Source organism: Mesocricetus auratus, unplaced genomic scaffold (assembly GCF_017639785.1).
Source record: "Mesocricetus auratus isolate SY011 unplaced genomic scaffold, BCM_Maur_2.0 Super-Scaffold_100022, whole genome shotgun sequence".
Classification (NCBI taxonomy): Eukaryota; Metazoa; Chordata; class Mammalia; order Rodentia; family Cricetidae; genus Mesocricetus; species Mesocricetus auratus.
The window spans coordinates 34,296,356-34,313,543 of NW_024429203.1; the positions used below are offsets into that span (position 1 = coordinate 34,296,356).

Sequence of the window (17,188 nt, forward strand, 5' to 3'; positions counted from 1 at the left end):
AGCTAAGTTTAAATTAACTGTAGAATCCACAGCAAGTATCTTTTTTTTTTTTTTTTTTTTTTTTTTTTTTGGTTTTTTGAGACAGGGTTTCTCTGTATTGTTTTGGAGGCTGTCCTGGAACTAGCTCTGTAGACCAGGCTGGCCTCAAACTCACAGAGATCCGCCTGCCTCTGCCTCCCAAGTGCTGGGATTAAAGGTGTGCACCACCAACGCCCAGCCACAGCAAGTATCTTAAAAGCACATATAGAGTTAGACTTCATAACTCATACCCAGTATTAATAAATTTGTCAAGTTATTTACAAGTGAAAGAAAGTACCACCCTTAACAGTCATAAAAGGTATATATACATTAAAAGACTTCTGCACAAAGAAACATTGTGTACTTCCTTCAAAGGTAGTCCTTGGTGCCAAATGGCTGATAATAAAAGTCTACTGCAATCAGGAAAGGGACAAACCTTGGTTTCCTTCTCTCAATTCTATTAATATAAATCAAATTGGCTAATTAAAATCATTCTACTTCCACTACCTACATTAAATGGGCACAGAAAGATTGAATTTTAAATGATTAATGTGAGAAATTCTCAACTGATTTCCCTTTTGCTTGAAAAAAAAATGCATGGCAAGACCACAGCAACTATATTTATTATACTTGTTGGCAGAGAAAAAGTACATTTGATAGTTAGACAGTGTATTTTAAGGAATGTTTAGCTCAATGTTATCAACAATGATCAGAGTGGCAGCAGCAGGCAGCTGTAATCTGAGCCATGTCTGCAAATGAGCAAATACAAACAAACAGACAGAGAGGGGCTGCGGGGCAGTCAGGCAGTCACTGATGCACATCTTTCTCCCTGGAGCTATGAAGGCCATTTTGTCAAGCAGGATGAAACAGAACAAAAGTGGCTCTCAAAGTAATGTTACAGGCACTCAGATCGCTACATATAGATGTACGGCTAAGATTACCAATTAGTTTACCAATTGGCTGCAACGGATTCGATTGGTTCGTAATTAATTCTAGTTACTGGCACAGAAAGCAAGATTGTTGACGCCATCTCTTTGTCCTGCAGACATACAATACTGGTGCACATGCCCTTGGGTCCAAACATCAATATGGCCCTCCACTTCAGCTACAGGAATGAGCACTGTGGGTGCCAGTGGTAATGAACAGGTGAAAACACACATCACAAAATCTGTGCTAAAAGAGAACTTTACAAAGTAAGCATGAGTTGTAAGGAGCACTGCTTTGTAATAACTCCTGAATTTGTGGAAGGCCATTATTAAAACCATAGCTCAAGGAGGAAATCAGGAATATGGTGGGTAAATAATTTTATTTTTCAAAACTAGTAACAGCTGATCTCATCAACCATTCTCTTCTTTCAAATATTTCTTCTTAATTTTCAGTATAAAGACCTAGAATGACACATAAATGTATTTACCAAACTGCTGAGGGGAAAAAAAAAAAAAAAAAGAAACAAAAATCTCCAAGAAGTCAATCTCCCATAATTTCATCATTACCAGCACTTCCGTGAACAAATAAAAGTTGCCATTGTCTAGATAATAATACATATTTTATTGTAATTGCCAAACACTCTTAGCACCGTTGAATTCCCAGGTGTTTTTCTTCCAGAATTCCCCACTGCTGTGGAGTTACAAATTAAAAGTGTGCTAAATGACTGATCCCCAGGGTGGCTATGGAAGGCACTGAAACTTTAAAAATGGGTTTAGGAGAAGGTCCTAAAGCCAAATAAGGCATGTCCTAAGAGGATGTGAGATCCCAGTCTCTCTGGGTTCCAATTCTGATATGTGACTCCTTCCTCATACACATACTCCTGACATGACAAGAGACACAGACTTGTGACATACACAAAAGGCTATACAGCTGAATTAAACCGATGCCAAATCTTTAGAACTGAGTTAAACTGACCTTTTTTCTCTATAAACATTACTCATCCGTGGTATTTCATTATGGTAACAAAAACTAAAGGCACCTACTAAGAAAATACAAATACCTAGTGCCTGTGAAAACAGGAAAGATAAGTTACAAGGCCCACAATTACACACTCAAACTCAAAATCTCCCACTGCTTACCTATAACAATTGCTTAAGGCATTTATTTTGCCTAAAATATTCTCCCAATAGCAAATAATACATTTATGTGATGCCGGGCGGTGGTGGCGCACGCCTTTAATCCCAGCACTTGGGAGGCAGAGGCAGGCGGATCTCTGTGAGTTCGAGGCCGGGCTGGACCGATAGCCTCCAAAACAATACAGAGAAACCCTGTCTCATAAAAACCAAAAATAAAAAATAAAATAAATAAAATAAAATAAACATTTATGTGAAAGCTGAAAAGTCCTCAGACCTATCTAGACCAACTTGCTCATCCAAAAATTAAAGTTAAATTATGTTACTGACTTTTATCCAAAGTCAAACAAGTAGGAAATTGTGTTTTCCTTTCAGGAAATAGCACGGATTTCATATACATAGTCTCCTGTGACCAACAGCCAAAAGTCACCATTCTTATAAACACTATCAAGTGTAACAACCAATATTAGAACATGCTGAAAACTCACAAGTGCCAAGCAAATATGTCTTTTCTCTTTCAAACTATTTAAGTTATATTAACATCTACATTTTCTATGTCACTGCAAGAAAATGGTATTTCTCAAAAAGTCTTTTCCTTCATTTCAGCACTTCCTTCATTACATGGGGAAGCAGAAATTATTCTGCCAGAAAAATACTAAACAGCCTTTCTCACCAAAAGGCAAACCTGTACTCATTTGAATAAAGCAGGTAATTTCAGAACTGCTAGTACTTTTATAGTTACTCACCAATACATAAGAGTGCTGTAGTCTATGAATTATGACATATTACATATTATGATTTATGATTCTATCTCACATTCTGTTGCATTTTCTTATTACCAATCTCGTTTTTCTCTGAAAAACTGTCATATTTCTCCAGTCTTGTTTTACCATTATTTATTGAGTGTATATGCATGTGCACATGCAGACATACTATGGTACACATGGGAGAGCAGAGGACAACTTGCAGGAGTTGGTTCACTCCTCCTATATTGGTCCTGATAGGTTCAAAGCAGGTCCCAAAATGGCAGCGCTGCTGATAATATCCTAAATGGCAGTGTGGGCTCAGCTCAGGCAGGACTCTGAGTGAACAGAACAGAAGGATTGCTACCCAAACTCATCATTCCTCAAGAATCTTATTAAGTGGGTTTCTGTTTGTCAGGAAAAGCCATTACTTCCCTTATCCACTCCTCTCCACCACCACCACCACTCCCCCTCTCCCTGCCCTATGCACACACAACCAACTAACCACCTCTGGCAACGGCATCTAGCTCCTGATTAACTCAAGCAAGCCTGTAACAGATCAAGTGCCCCAAGCTAGTTCCAAAGCTGTTCTAGCTCACATGCCTTCCCCCGCCCACCAATGCAACCTGTCTCCTTAAAATTGGAAAGGCTCTCCCCACTTTTGCTGTTCAATGCTGTGTATAGAACAAAATGCCAGGCTTTTTTTTTAATTCTATAGCCATCAAAAAGTGTTCTTTTGAGACAAATAAGCACAGTTATCTAGGACCATAGAGTTTAAAAATGTGACATGTTATCACAAACAAAAATTATGACCAGATTACCAGCAACACTGAAGGAAGCCTAGCAAAAACAATAGAAAGGAAAGCCAAGTGCATGCTTTTTTACTGGGGAGCACTCCGGTAAATCAAACCTAGGGCTTACACATGCTAATACATGTGTAATACAATACACAAACTAAGCTCTGTCAGCAGTGAAAATATAGGCATTTCTAAGGCACCTCATCCTTTAATAGGAAATTACACTTTTGCTATCACCACGCCTGTTTAGGATGGCTATCTGGCCTGTCAGGGAACACTCTGGTCCAGCTGAAATGGCTAGCTGGCTAGCTGGCCTGTCCCAAGAAGCTATGTAGGATAGCCCTTTGTAACTTGTCAGGGAGAAGGCTAAATTTCCAACTCTTCATTAAGTTCATGCAAAGATTTCTTATCATTCTTCATGATCAATTTTTCATTCATGTTAGGACAGCAAGATTTAAGTGGAATAGACATTGACCCAGATCTGCAACTTATTTTAAGGTCATAACCACCTTTAAGATGTCTGTAAAGTAATTTTGTCATACACACATGAGCCCAGCAACCCCAAGTTAAGAATTCCTATCTAGCACATGAGTAAAAAAGATCCTATTAAATTTTTCCTCCAAGCCGGGTGTTGGTGGTGCACGCCTTAAATCCCAGTACTTGGGTGGCAGAGGCAGAGGCAGGCGGATCTCTGTGAGTTCGAAGCCAGCCTGGTCTACAGAGCAAGTTCCAGGACAGTCTCCAAAGCTACACAGAGCTGTCTCGAAAATAAAACCAAAAAAAAAATGCTTTTCCTCCAATCCTATATATCTATTTTTCCCCACATCTGCTTTCAGAAACCTCTCAGTGCCTTAAATTCATATACATTTTGAAATAGTTATACTTTAACATCGGTTACTTTTCTATTGCTGTGATAAACACCATGAACAACTTACAGAAGAAAAGAATTTATTTTGGGGCTTATGGTTCCAGAGATCAGAGTTCATAACAGCAGGATAGAATGAGCAGATGGCAAGAGGCTGGGCAGCAGCTGAGAGTTCATATCTCAAACCACAAACTGGACTTAAACAACACACTCAAAAATCTGAAAACTCGAAGCCCACCCCCAATAACAATAAACACTAAGAGTTACTAAACAATGTGTAATGTCTATCATTTAGTTGCTTTTTTTGTTATTAGGTCTCTTTTGATTCAGTGTTCTGGATCAGTTTTTCTTTCCTTGTGCCTTCTTGGCCATGTTTCACCTTCTCTTCAGACCTAAGTATTTCTTCTAAATTCTATGTAGAACTGGTTTAGTGGTCACAAGCTCCTTAAATATGTTGTTATCATGGAAAATTTTCCTTTGTCCTTTGAGAACAACTAAGAGTTTCGATCGGCACAGTAGTATGTATGGCATCTGTGGACTTTAATAGCTTTTACAACAGGGATCTAATCATTTCTGGCTTCCACAATCTCCACAGAAAAAGCAGTAGTTGGAAAACAAGATACAAGATGGCAGTAGCCAAAGGCGCGCGGGGGGGGGGTGGAGGGGGGTGGAGGGGTGGGGGGTACACCTAGGAGCCTGAGAGACTCATGGAGGTTTTGAGGAGAAGTTGAGCCTGCAAAGCATGAAGTATCTCTGGAAAAAAAAAAACTTTTTTTAAAAAGCAGGTGTTGGCCGGGCAATGGTGGCACACGCCTTTAATCCCAGCACTCTAATCCCAGCACTCGAGAGGCAGAGGCAGGTGGACGGATCTCTGTGAGTTCGAGGCCGGGCTGTACCAACAGCCTCCAAAACAACAGAGAGAAACCCTGTCTTGAAAAACCAAAAAAAAAAAAAAAAAAAAAAAAAAAAAAGAAAAGAAAAAAAAAGCAAGTGTTTTGGGAGATGATACTTTTGAAAAGCCATTTCATCAAATCACAAAAAAAGATAGCAGAGCAGCCATGTGTGCAACGGAGAATATTGAAACTGAGAGAAGTGGAACTAGAGACAGGAGAGGGTAGCTGAGGTGACAAAGGAGCATGTCCTCGGGCCTCCAGGAGGCACAGGTCACACAGGGCCACTTTACCCCTTTATCATGCACTAGGTCTGTGCCATCGCTCAAACTGCAGGCCATGAAGCCACTCATTGGCTACAAGCACAACTGTGCCTGGAGAGCCAGTGGAGTAGTCAGCATTCAGGGCAGGGTAGTGTGAAGCAGCCTGGAGATCAAGCAGACCCTGCCCCTGGACAGCTCCCCAGTCACATGATCACCCTGACTTGGGGCAACAACAAGATATCCAAGAAGAGTCTCAGTGATGTTGCAGTATTTATGGTACTTCAGAAACCTTAATCCAGATCGATGACTAGTTGCAGTAAATATCTGCATGTAAAGCTGTCTGTGAAAAATAATACACCACTTGACACACAGCAAACTGCAACGTCACTTTAATAAATGCATATTCAATAGAGAGATGGGTAAGATGGCAGGTGATGGAATGGAGCTGTACACCACTAGAGACTGGTGTGGTAATGCAGTGGCTTTTAAAAGTCCTGACTCCAAACACACTGCCTTACTGCATGATCACCCTGACTCTGAGAAACAAGATATCCTCAATGAAGAACAGTTCGTTTTCTGGATTGAGTCTCTTCAAAAGACTGCCATGCTGGTGTCAGTGGTCCATGCTGCTGCCAGTTTTAACGGGCAAAGAAGCTTCTTTGCAGTGGTATTGATGACTGCAGACTCATTTCTGAGAATGAGAGACACAGAAGGCTTCTGTGACAACCCCCCCCCACACCCTCTCCACCCGGAAAAAAAAAAAACAGTCCAGACAGGAAGCTATTGAAGAGAGACCTTAAAAACTGTGATAAAGATGCTGAAGTGTAGCTCTTCGCAGCTGATGGCTTTTGGGGGAAGGGGTGGGGGTTGGAATGAGGGGGATGGGGGAGGCACCAGACACTCAATTTTCTTTAAGAGGGTGGCTACTGGGAGTTTGACCATGTTCCAGTGAGTATATGGGCTATACAAATTAGACTTGGGGCTTTTTTATGGGGAGACGGGTGGACATGGGAGAAATGGGAGGCAAGTGTGAGAGGGCGCACTGAATGAAATTCTCAAATAATAAAAATATTATATTGTAGCAGGAAAATAGCATTACCAGTCTTTGTACATAACTTGATCTTTTTCTCCTGCAGCTTTTAATATAATTTTTTTGTTTGTTTTTTGAGACAGGGTTTCTCTGTAGCTTTGGAGGTTGTCCTGGAACTCGCTCTGTAGACCAGGTTGGTCTCGAACTCACAGAGAGTCACCTGCCTCTGCCTCCCAAGTGCTGGGATTAGAGGCATGCACCACCACTGCACAACAAATATACTTTTTAATGTACTTCATATTTAGTTTTGGCTATTAAATGTAGAGAGTTTTTGTTTATTTGATTGTTTTTTCCCGTTCACATCTATTTGGTGTGCCCTATACCTCTTTGATCTTGATAGTCAACTCTTTGATTATGGACATTTTATTCTATGATTTTGTTGAAATATTTCCTGTGTCTTTCTCCTGTTGTCTCTTTGGTTTCTATATCTATTATTTATAGGTTTGGTCTTTTGATAGCATCCTAGAGTTCGTGTATGATTTGTTCCTGCATTCTTTTGGATTTGATTTTTTATTAACCCAATTTTTCTCTGTGGTGATATTTTGTTTCTGATCTAACAAATAAAGCTTGCCTGAAGATCAGAGTGCAAAGCTAGTCACACTAGTCAGTCACAGAGGCCAGGCAGTAGTTGCACACACCTTTAATCCCAGCAGCCACACTAGTTAGCTATAGAAGCTGGGTGGTGCTGGTGCATACATTTAATCCCAGCACTAGAGAGGAATATAAGGTGGGTGCAGACAGGAGTGCAGTGTATTCACTGAGCCCCGATAGAGCTAAGAACTCTTTAGTGGCTTGGCTGCTTTGCTTCTCTGATCTTTCAGTTTTCCCCTCTATTATCTATTTCTGGGATTTTATTATTCATGCTACATTTTTCTCCTGTCTTGAGGACTTGCTACTGTCTCTTCCACTTGAAACAGTATGTTGGTGAGGCTTTCCTCTGAATTTTGGGTTGAATTCCTGATGTTTTCATTTCAATTTTTGGCTTTTCTTCCCATATTCTCTTTATTAAATTCTATTTTCAAGTTATTTTCCATTGCTGCATTCATCAATGTAACAGGATGCAAAATTGGCACATAAAAGACAATAGTCTTTCTACATACAAATGGGAAGCATAATGAGAAAGAAATTAAGGAAACACCACCATTCAAAATAATAATAATAAAATACATTGGAATAAATTTAACAAAAGAAGTGAAAGACTATGTAATGAGAGCTTCAGATAGTTATTTTTTTAAAATGAGGATGATACAAGACTTATAAAGACCTCCAATGTTCATAGATTGGTAGTATTAAAACAGGGAAAATGGCATCCTACCAAAAACTACCAACAACACAATCCCCATCAAAATTCCAATAAAATCCTTCACAGACATTGAAAAATCTCTTAAACCTCATGTGGAAACATAAATGAACCAAGAAAGGAAAAAATCATAAACAATAAAAAAAAGCCACTAGAGTTATCACCATCCCATATTTTGAGTTTAACTTCATAACCATAGTAATAATTAAAAATAAACCATGGTACTGGTATAAAACAGACATGCTGATCGATGAAAAGACATGAAGACACAAGTATGAGCCCACACTCTTGCAGCTGACTGATTTTCCAACAATACATATTGGAAAAAACAGAACATTTTCAATGAATTGTACTTGTCAATCTGGAAAGCTATACATAGAAGAATAAGAATGAAATAAATCATTTTCTCTCACCCTGTACAAAACGCAACCCCAAATGGACCAAGGACTTCAACATAAGACTCGATGTCCTGAACATGCTAAGAGGAAAGAGGAGGCGATAGCCCTGATGTTACAGGCGAAGGATAGTACTTTCTGAACAGGACTCTAGTAGCATAGGCATTGAGACCAAGAATTAATAAATGGGGACATATAAAACTATAGTTCTTTGAATATTTGATGGAGAGATGGGAAAGATAGAAAAATGGAGCAGGGACTGAGTGATGGAGAGAAACTAAATGGTCGTGGCAGGTGTGAAAGAAGCCTGCAGTGGATGGGGAGGCATCTCTTTCCAGGAAGCCACTAAGGTGGACAGGGTGGTAGCTTGCACTCAGACTCAACCCTCCAAACACTGCCCAGCTGCACAAACACCCTGGTTCTAAGCAATGGCAGGATGTCCAAGATAAACAATGGTTCCTTTTCTGGACTAGACCTCCTCAAAAGACCTCTATGGTCTGTGCTGCCCCTTGAGGTCACTTTGGTATCTATGGTCTGCTGCCCTGGTTCATGTAGTATTTGTGGTCCTCCAGTAGCTAGGATCCATATCGATGTCCCTGATCCAAGTTACCAACGAAGGCCATACAGAAGATGTCCTTAGTATGGGCCACCACCTGAGGCCATGTTGATGTCCATGGACCATGCTCCTGTAGGAGGCCATATAAGGATTCAGGCATTATGCTGGCATGCCCCTGTCACCTGGTGGAATGCAATCAGGCAGTACCCTGGTCAGCCCAGGTGCAAAGGACCTCCTTTTCCCGCTCTCTTTCCTGCTGTTTCCCTAGGACAGACAGGGTCTCTCTGTCTCCCTGTTCTCTTCTGTTTTCTCTCTGTCTCTGTGTCTCTTTGCCTCTTTTCTCTTTCCTTCTCCCCTCCCTCCCCTTTCTAATAAAACTTCTCACTTAAGCTCTGTCTGCCTGGTATGTTAGTCCCCCTGCCTCAGTCACCCTCACCTGCCACACTTTATCACAACAGGCTGTGTTAATGTGAGCAGCCTGTGCATCCTGCTGAGGCCTTGCTGATGCCTATCTTCTGTGCTGACACTGAGAGTTATGTTTCAGTCTGCTGCAGCTAGGGGACGTGTTGGTGTCCATGGTCTGTACTGCCACTGGAGACCATGCTGAGATCAGTAGTTGCCAGAGACCACGTTCAAGTCCATGATCTCTGCTCCTGCTGACTGTGAAGGGCAAGAGAGCTCTTCTGTCATGGTACTGATGACTGTAGACTCACAGTTGAGAAAGAAGGACACAGAAGGCTTCTGTAACAAACCCTGCCCCACCCACCCTCCAAAAAGTAACAGCTTAGACAAAAAGTCATCAAAGAGAACTCTTAATACTTGTCATAAGGATACTGAAGTGTAGATTTCCACAGCTGATGGCTTCTGGCAGGAGTGCAGGTGGGGAAGGACTTGATTTTCTATATGGGGCTGGCCACCTGGAATTTGGCCATGCTCCAGTGAGTAAATGAGTAATACAAATTGCACTGTTTTTTCTTCTTTTTTAGTGGCAGGGGGCTCATAAGGGTTGGAGAGTGGGCCCGGGAGGCCTGTGAAGTGAGTGTGCTTGGGGTTCATGATGTGAAATTTCCAAAAAAATCAGTAAAAATATAGGGGAAAAAAAAGCAACAAAAGTTCTTGTACAGCAAAAGGTGTCTTAGAGTTATTATTGCTGTAAAGAAACACCATGACCAAAAGCAAATTGGGGAAGACAGGGTTTATTTCACTTGAGTTCTATATAACAGTTTATCATCAAAAGCAGTAAGAGCATGAACTTAACCAGGGCAGGAACCTAGAAGCAGAAGCTGATGCAGAGGCCATGGAAGAGTGGCTGTTTACTGGCTTGTTCCTCACGGCTTGCTCAGTCTGTTTTTTTAATAGAACCCAGGACCACCAGCCCAAGTGAGGCCTTACTCACAATGGGCTGGGCCCTCCCACATCAATCATTAATTAAGAAAATGTCATACAGGGTTGCCTGCATTTTTTTTCAACTAAGGTTACCGCCTTCCTGATGACTCTGATGTCAAGTTGACATAAAACTAGACAGCACAAAAGAATATCATCATTCAAGTGGAAAGGCAGACTAAAGAACGAAGGGAAAAAATTTTTACTAGCAAAATGTACCATGAATAATAGAAGTCCCAGAGACAGATATTTGGGTTCAAGCTGAAACATCAGAGAAGCAAAGCAGTCAGCCACTAGCTCTTACCTCTGCCTCACACTGAAATGGCTGATCCTGGCTCTGGGAATCCTGCTGACTACACTGTTCTCCACCAAGTCTCAGACTGAAATCCCGGACTACTATGTTCTCCTCAACAAGGCTGGAGACTAATTCTCACATGAGACTCTTTGCTTCCTCCTTTTATACTTCTCAAATCCTGGGATTGAATGCATGGAATCACAAGAGCTGAGATCTTTGTGTGAACTCTGTTTGTCTTTAGACTACATCAATTACATGTAGCTCAACGTGGCCTGGAACTAACAGAGAACCATCTGCCTCTCCAAGTCCTGAGATTAAGGGTGTGTACCACCACTGCCTGGCCTCTATGGCTGTGGCTAGCTTTGCATTTTGATCTCCAGTTGCTTTATTAGGTCATAAACAATATATCACCACAGCAAAACATTTGACAGAGTATTAGTATCGAGAATAGTCAAAGAACTAAACAATAAATAAATAAATATTAAAAACCAAACAATCGAATTAAAAGAAGGGGCACAGACCTAAACAGAGAGTTCTCAAAAGATAAAATGTAAATGGCTGAGAAATATGTTTTTAATATTAAAAATGCTTTCCCATCAGGGAAATGCAAATCAAAACTACTTTGAGATTTCAACTTAATCCAGTCAGAATGGCTAAGTTTTTAAAAAGAAAAAAAAATAATGATGGTAAATTCTGGTACATAAGGAAACGAGGGCTGTTACTGGTGTGAGTGAACAATTGAATCAGGCAAACTGGTATTGCCATTATGGAAATCAAGGTGAAGGTTACTCAAAAACTACAATAGTTCTATCATATGATCCAGCTATATTTCTCTTGAGGATACCAAAAACTCTATGTCTATTACAGAAATAGGTGATCATAATGCTCATTGCTTCACTATTCACAATAAACTGGAAATAAAAATGGCCCAACAGATGAATGAACAATGCCAATATGGTACATTTAAAAATGAAGTCTCCTTCAGCTATTAAGAAAAATGAAATTTGGAAGTAAATTAATGGAACTGAAAACAATCTTCCTGTGTGATGTAATCCAGGCCCAGAAAGACAAACATCACAGAGAATTGCACTTAAGGCCACACACATGCTAGGAACCCCCTGTAGCATGAGACTATGTCCCCAGTTCTTTCTCTTTTTTTTTTTCACTTTTTATTTTGAGATAGGGGTTCAATAATTTGCCCAGGCTAGCCTTAAACTAACTCTGTAGTCCCCTGCCTCAACTTCTTGAGTAGCTGGGATTATAGGCCTCTTGCAGCAGGCCTAACATACACCATAGTTTGAACTCTTCTTAACTTACTGAATTGAAAAATATTAACTCATTGAGATATAAACATAAAATAATTCTAGCTTTCCCCATAACTACTCAGTTGAAACCTGAATATGAGTACTAGAATGCCACTTTTTTTCAGTAACATTTAATTACCACAACTAGATAAGATGATAACTTTATCATCTGAAGACATCACACATCTTGGTTACATAATACAAACAACTCAAGCCGGCGCTGTGCTGGATGATCAATCCTCGTGGCTAGCTTTCATGGTACTAGAAGGTACTATACAGGTTGCTGTGTGGGAAAGAGGCATCAACGGGCTTACTCATGTGTGAATCCCACAAACTACAAACCTGACAGGCAGGATGCACTCATTTATATAACAGTGGTGTAACTTATAGGGGTAGCTAACTGCTCTCTGACTGAATTTGAGGCCCAATCTACAGGTGAAATTCATGCCTGGTAATGTAAACACACTTAAAACACCCATAGTAGGAAAGGTAAAGGTCCTAAGCAGAACGTAATTCTGTTATACAGCTAAATTGACATACAGATAAACCCTGTCTCGAAAAAAAAAAAAACTAAATTGACATAGTATAGTCCTAATCCTAATCCAATAATTATCCAGATGGCCCTAGTTTACTAAGTCACAAAACAAAGCTAAAAGTCATTAATCTGGGAAAAGAACAGGTAGGTAGGGTGTATTGAGAGAGGTGGGAGGGAAACATCAGAATGTGTGGGGAGAGTATAACCAGAATGTTATTAACATTCTAACACGAGTTTAGTTAATAAAAATCTATTTTAATTATTTCAAATTATATACAATTATAATAATACATAAATGGGATAGAGTGAGGTAATTGAATAAAGAATGGTTTTTAAATCTCATCTACTGACACCCTCATTAACACAAGTGGCAGGAAAGAGCATAACTTGTTTTAACTGGCTCTCTCCTTCCATCATCCTCCACAGCTCTCCTTATCTCTTTCCTTTACCAAGTTCTATCCTCTGCCCTACGTGGTACCTACAGAAACAGCAATATTGTGCTTACTAAGCCTACTAGACTTAGTAACTATGGTGATGGTCCACCATAGTTGACAGCTAGTCTTCTTCTAGGAGCAACTGATGACAGCTGCCAACACAAGTGCCCCCAGGACAGGATATGTTCAGGTTCTTTTCTCTGACTACTTTGAGGTCAGTGGCCTCAGTCTCATCACTGCACAGATTGTGGTTTCTGCACAGGTACCATATGTGATCTCCGAGCAGTGTGCAACTTCACACTGGATTTCTCTGCTCAAATCTGTCAGAATCCTTTATGCATTCACTTAGTCATGTTCGGAAGCATACTGACCAAGTGTCCTTCAAGAGGGAATGGGCTACTACAGCAAGTTTGTTACACCATAAACTCTAAGACAGAGGCAACACCAATCTCTGTAGGCAACCCCCACAAGCTACCACAAATTTATGTCTAGTTCCCCACACTCCAGATTCAGATAGGAAACTTGGAAAGGAAGAAAATGTGTGTACATCATTCTTTCCCTTAAAAAATCTTTATTACATTCCAGACACATCATAGTCAAGGAAAATGTCCATCCAGAGAAGATCACATCATTCTCCTCTTTGTGTGTTTAGACCTACAAATATCCCAAGAAAATTCCTTTAGTCATTATCTCAAAGTTTACTGTGAACATGTAAGTGGGCTGGCATAAGTATACTAGTTACATGAATGCCAAAAGAAAACACCTCTTTAACCTACCTGTTAGCCCACGTTGTAAGGGAGCAAGAGAAATGGAGGGTCGATGGTAGAAGTGTGGTTTTCCAGGAATGCCAGTGCTTAGAAAAGTAGTAAAGTGGTTGCTACTACAATAAGTGTACCATCTGACCAAAAAAAAAAAAATCAGGTCAACAGTCCTGAGTAAAATAAAAATATCTTTCACTACTGTGTTACACTTCTCATGTGAACTATATACCAGTATTATTAACAGCACCTTACATGTGGACACTAAACTGAACTGTGATTACTCAGTTAAGTAACAAAAATCACCATGGAAATAAAGCTTTCAGTGCTTTACCAAAACACCAGTTAAATCGCCTGAAAAATAAGAGGATGGGGGCTAGCAATTTCTCTACAGTTGGGAGTACTGGGGTTCAATTCCTACCACCCACACGGCAGCTCACAACTGTGTCAAACACCAGTCCCTGGGTATCAGATGCCCTTTTCTGGCATCTGCAAGCACAAAGCACCCGCATTCATGAAGGTGAAACATCCATAAACAAAAATTAAAAAATAAAAACAAAACCACCAGGGAAATCTCTGAGTTTTGTGTCTCACAATGTTACTAACCAAATGCAAAATTAAATCATAGCGCTTTGATAGTGAGAAAAAAGGGGAAAAAATTGTAACACATCATGTACTTATACTAATGGTCAAACTGCATATATTTGCATTATTTTAGAAGTCCTGTAGGCAGAAGACTAGAATAGAAAATAAAAATAATTGAAGTTACCAGATTTTATTAGCATGAGTCTTCAACCATCAAGTCATAGCACAATCATAACTCTAATTTTTTTAAACTCCTTTTCACTTTTATTTTTAATGAACATTAGTGTTTTGCCTGCATGTGTGAGGATGTCCGGTCCCCTGGAACTGGAGTTACAGACAGTTGTGAGCTGCCATGTGGGTGCTGGGAACTGAACCTAGGTCCTCTGAAGAGCCATCCATCTCTCCAGCTCCTGCCCCCCTTCACTATTAATCTGCAACTTGCATAACAAATCTTTATAACTATTAAAGTTGCACAAAACTTTGGATAAATGAGTGATACAACCAGAAATAAAATCCACAGCACCTTAAACCAATGAGTATCCCTCAAATACAGTAACACTAGAGAGAGATGCCAATGTTTCAGGCATCACAAGAGCTGGGTCTGCAACTGGCCGATTTCACTCCTCTACAGAATGCATTGCACAAACAAATTTGATTTCTTCAATAAGACATTTGTTCTTTTAAATGACAAAAATCAAAGAGCTCTAGGAATGACCTAGAAACTATGCAGGCTCCTGTCCACTTTTAGGCTCATACACTCACTTTGGACTTATGTATTCACCTTGTAAAAGAAGCTGAACCCCAAACCAAACATAGCAGTGCTTTCTACTACAACTTGCTGACTCAGTATATTCCATTGATATTATTTTCATTAAAAATATTTTTTCTTGGGCCAGCAAGACAGGTGAGAAACTTAAGGCACTTGCTAGCTCTTCTAACAGCCTGACTTTGATGCCCAGACCCACACAGTAAAAGGAGGGAATCAACTCCAATAAGCTGTCCTCTGACTTCCATGACAAGGAACATATATACACACATAATAAATTTAACTTTTAAAAATTAAGTAGTCTTCTTAAAACATAAAGTTTTACACAATGATAACAATATTAGTTGTGGAGCTGAAGAGATGGCTCAGTGATTAAGAGCACTGACTGCTCTTCCAGAGGTCCTGAGTTCAATTCCCAGCAACCATATGATGGCTCACAACCATCTGTAGTGAGATCTGGTGCCCTCTTCTGGCCTGAAGGCATACATACATGCAGGAAGAACACTGTACACAAAATAAATAAATCTTTAAAAAATAAAAATTAAAAAAACAATATTAATTGTAACTACCACACTACATATTTTAACAATTCTACTATTGTTCATTTTAGAATGTATTTCATGAACCATATTTTCTTTTTTTTCTGATTTTTTTTTTTTTTTGGAGGGGATGGTTCAAGACAGGGTTTCTCTGTGTAACAGCTCTGACTGTATTGGAACTCACTCTGTAGAACAGGCTGGCCTTGAACTCACAGAGATCACCCTGCTTCTACTTCCCTAGTGCTGAGATTAAAGGCATGAGCCACCACCACCCAGCTCATGAACCATATTTTCAAGCTAATATAAAACTTATCATGGCTGTTTCCAATTAACAAGAATGCTGTCTCAACCTGTAACTTTTCTTTGATTCTTCATGTACTGCAAAGGCTAAATAATAAACCATGGTCCCCATTAAAACCACAGCTATTTTTAAAATATAAATTCAATTATCTCTTTAACAGTTCTATGAAAATGTACCACTGATTTTCTTAATATTTTACTAAATAGAAATTAACATAATATATAGTTTGCATTTACTAAAAGGTCAGCAGGGTATTTGGTGAGTTTCCAGAACAGGCTGTGCTGCGTATCTGTTTGAAGTCTTCTTACAATCACAAGGTTTCGTAGAAATCAAAAAATGCCTTACAATGGCATCACAATCCCACCCAGGATTGTTTATGATTAGCAATCAATCTCTCTTTTCTCTAACCAGAATGAATTAAAAGCATGCTAATTATCTGAGCAGAAAGGAAGAACTTCCATAAAACATGACACCAAAAAAATAACATGAAAATCTCAGCAAAAATGCCTCAGTCGCCAAAGAAAATGGAGATGCGACTTTAGAAAACCGTTTGTGTTTTCTCGTGTGTGTGTGTGTGTGTGTGTGTGTGTGTGTACATACCACCTGATTCCTTCTTAGGACTATGAATTGAGACATTTAAATTAAATCTTTCATAAAACACAAGGGGACACATATTATATGACATAAACAAAATGTCAAAATTTTTAAAAATTCAAAAACCAAGAAAGCCTAAGTATGTGCTAATCATAGTGTAAAAGTCAAAAAAACAATTTTCATGACAGGTAATGAAGTAAAAAAATATACAATCAAAAGTAAAAAAAGTAAACAAGTCATATGTAGAAAAACTTATAAAGGATCTGACTTTAGATGAATGATCCCAAGCACACCTTACCTTACATTCCACCACACTCTGATCCGATTCACAAGTCACATAGATTTCATCTACAGCACGGCGAAGATTATCAAAAAGAAATGCCCAATAGCGGGCTCTTAGGTCGATTTTCCGTGGGTGTCTTGTTTTTGTGGGACTTTTATCAAAATGTTTCTCTCCAGATGTGGATGTTATTTTACAGTCTCCTGCAGTACTCTGATGAAATAAATCAAACATTTAGAAAGGTAAGTAAAAGGCTCTAGGAATTAGATATTTATTTACTTACTTACTTATTTAGGTTTTCCGAAACAGGGTTTATCTGTCTAACTTTGGAGCTTGCCCTGGAACTCACTTTTAGACAGGCTGGCCTTGAGCTCACATATATGTGTGTGCACCACCACTGCCCTTCTGGATTTCTTTTTTATGAAGCACATCTTTCA

General features: G+C 39.5%; 1 protein-coding gene across 6 annotated transcripts in view; it reads right to left on the reverse strand.

Moving 5' to 3' along the window:
* The window catches only part of Scaper (S-phase cyclin A associated protein in the ER), a 343,723-nt gene that overhangs the window by 300,723 nt on the left and 25,812 nt on the right, over window positions 1-17,188 (reverse strand). For all 6 annotated transcript variants that reach the window (XM_040729759.1, XM_040729754.1, XM_040729758.1 and 3 more), the window contains one exon: window positions 16,770-16,964. In XM_040729759.1, the coding sequence (XP_040585693.1) occupies window positions 16,770-16,964 (195 nt within the window). The remainder of the gene's footprint in view (window positions 1-16,769; window positions 16,965-17,188) is intronic.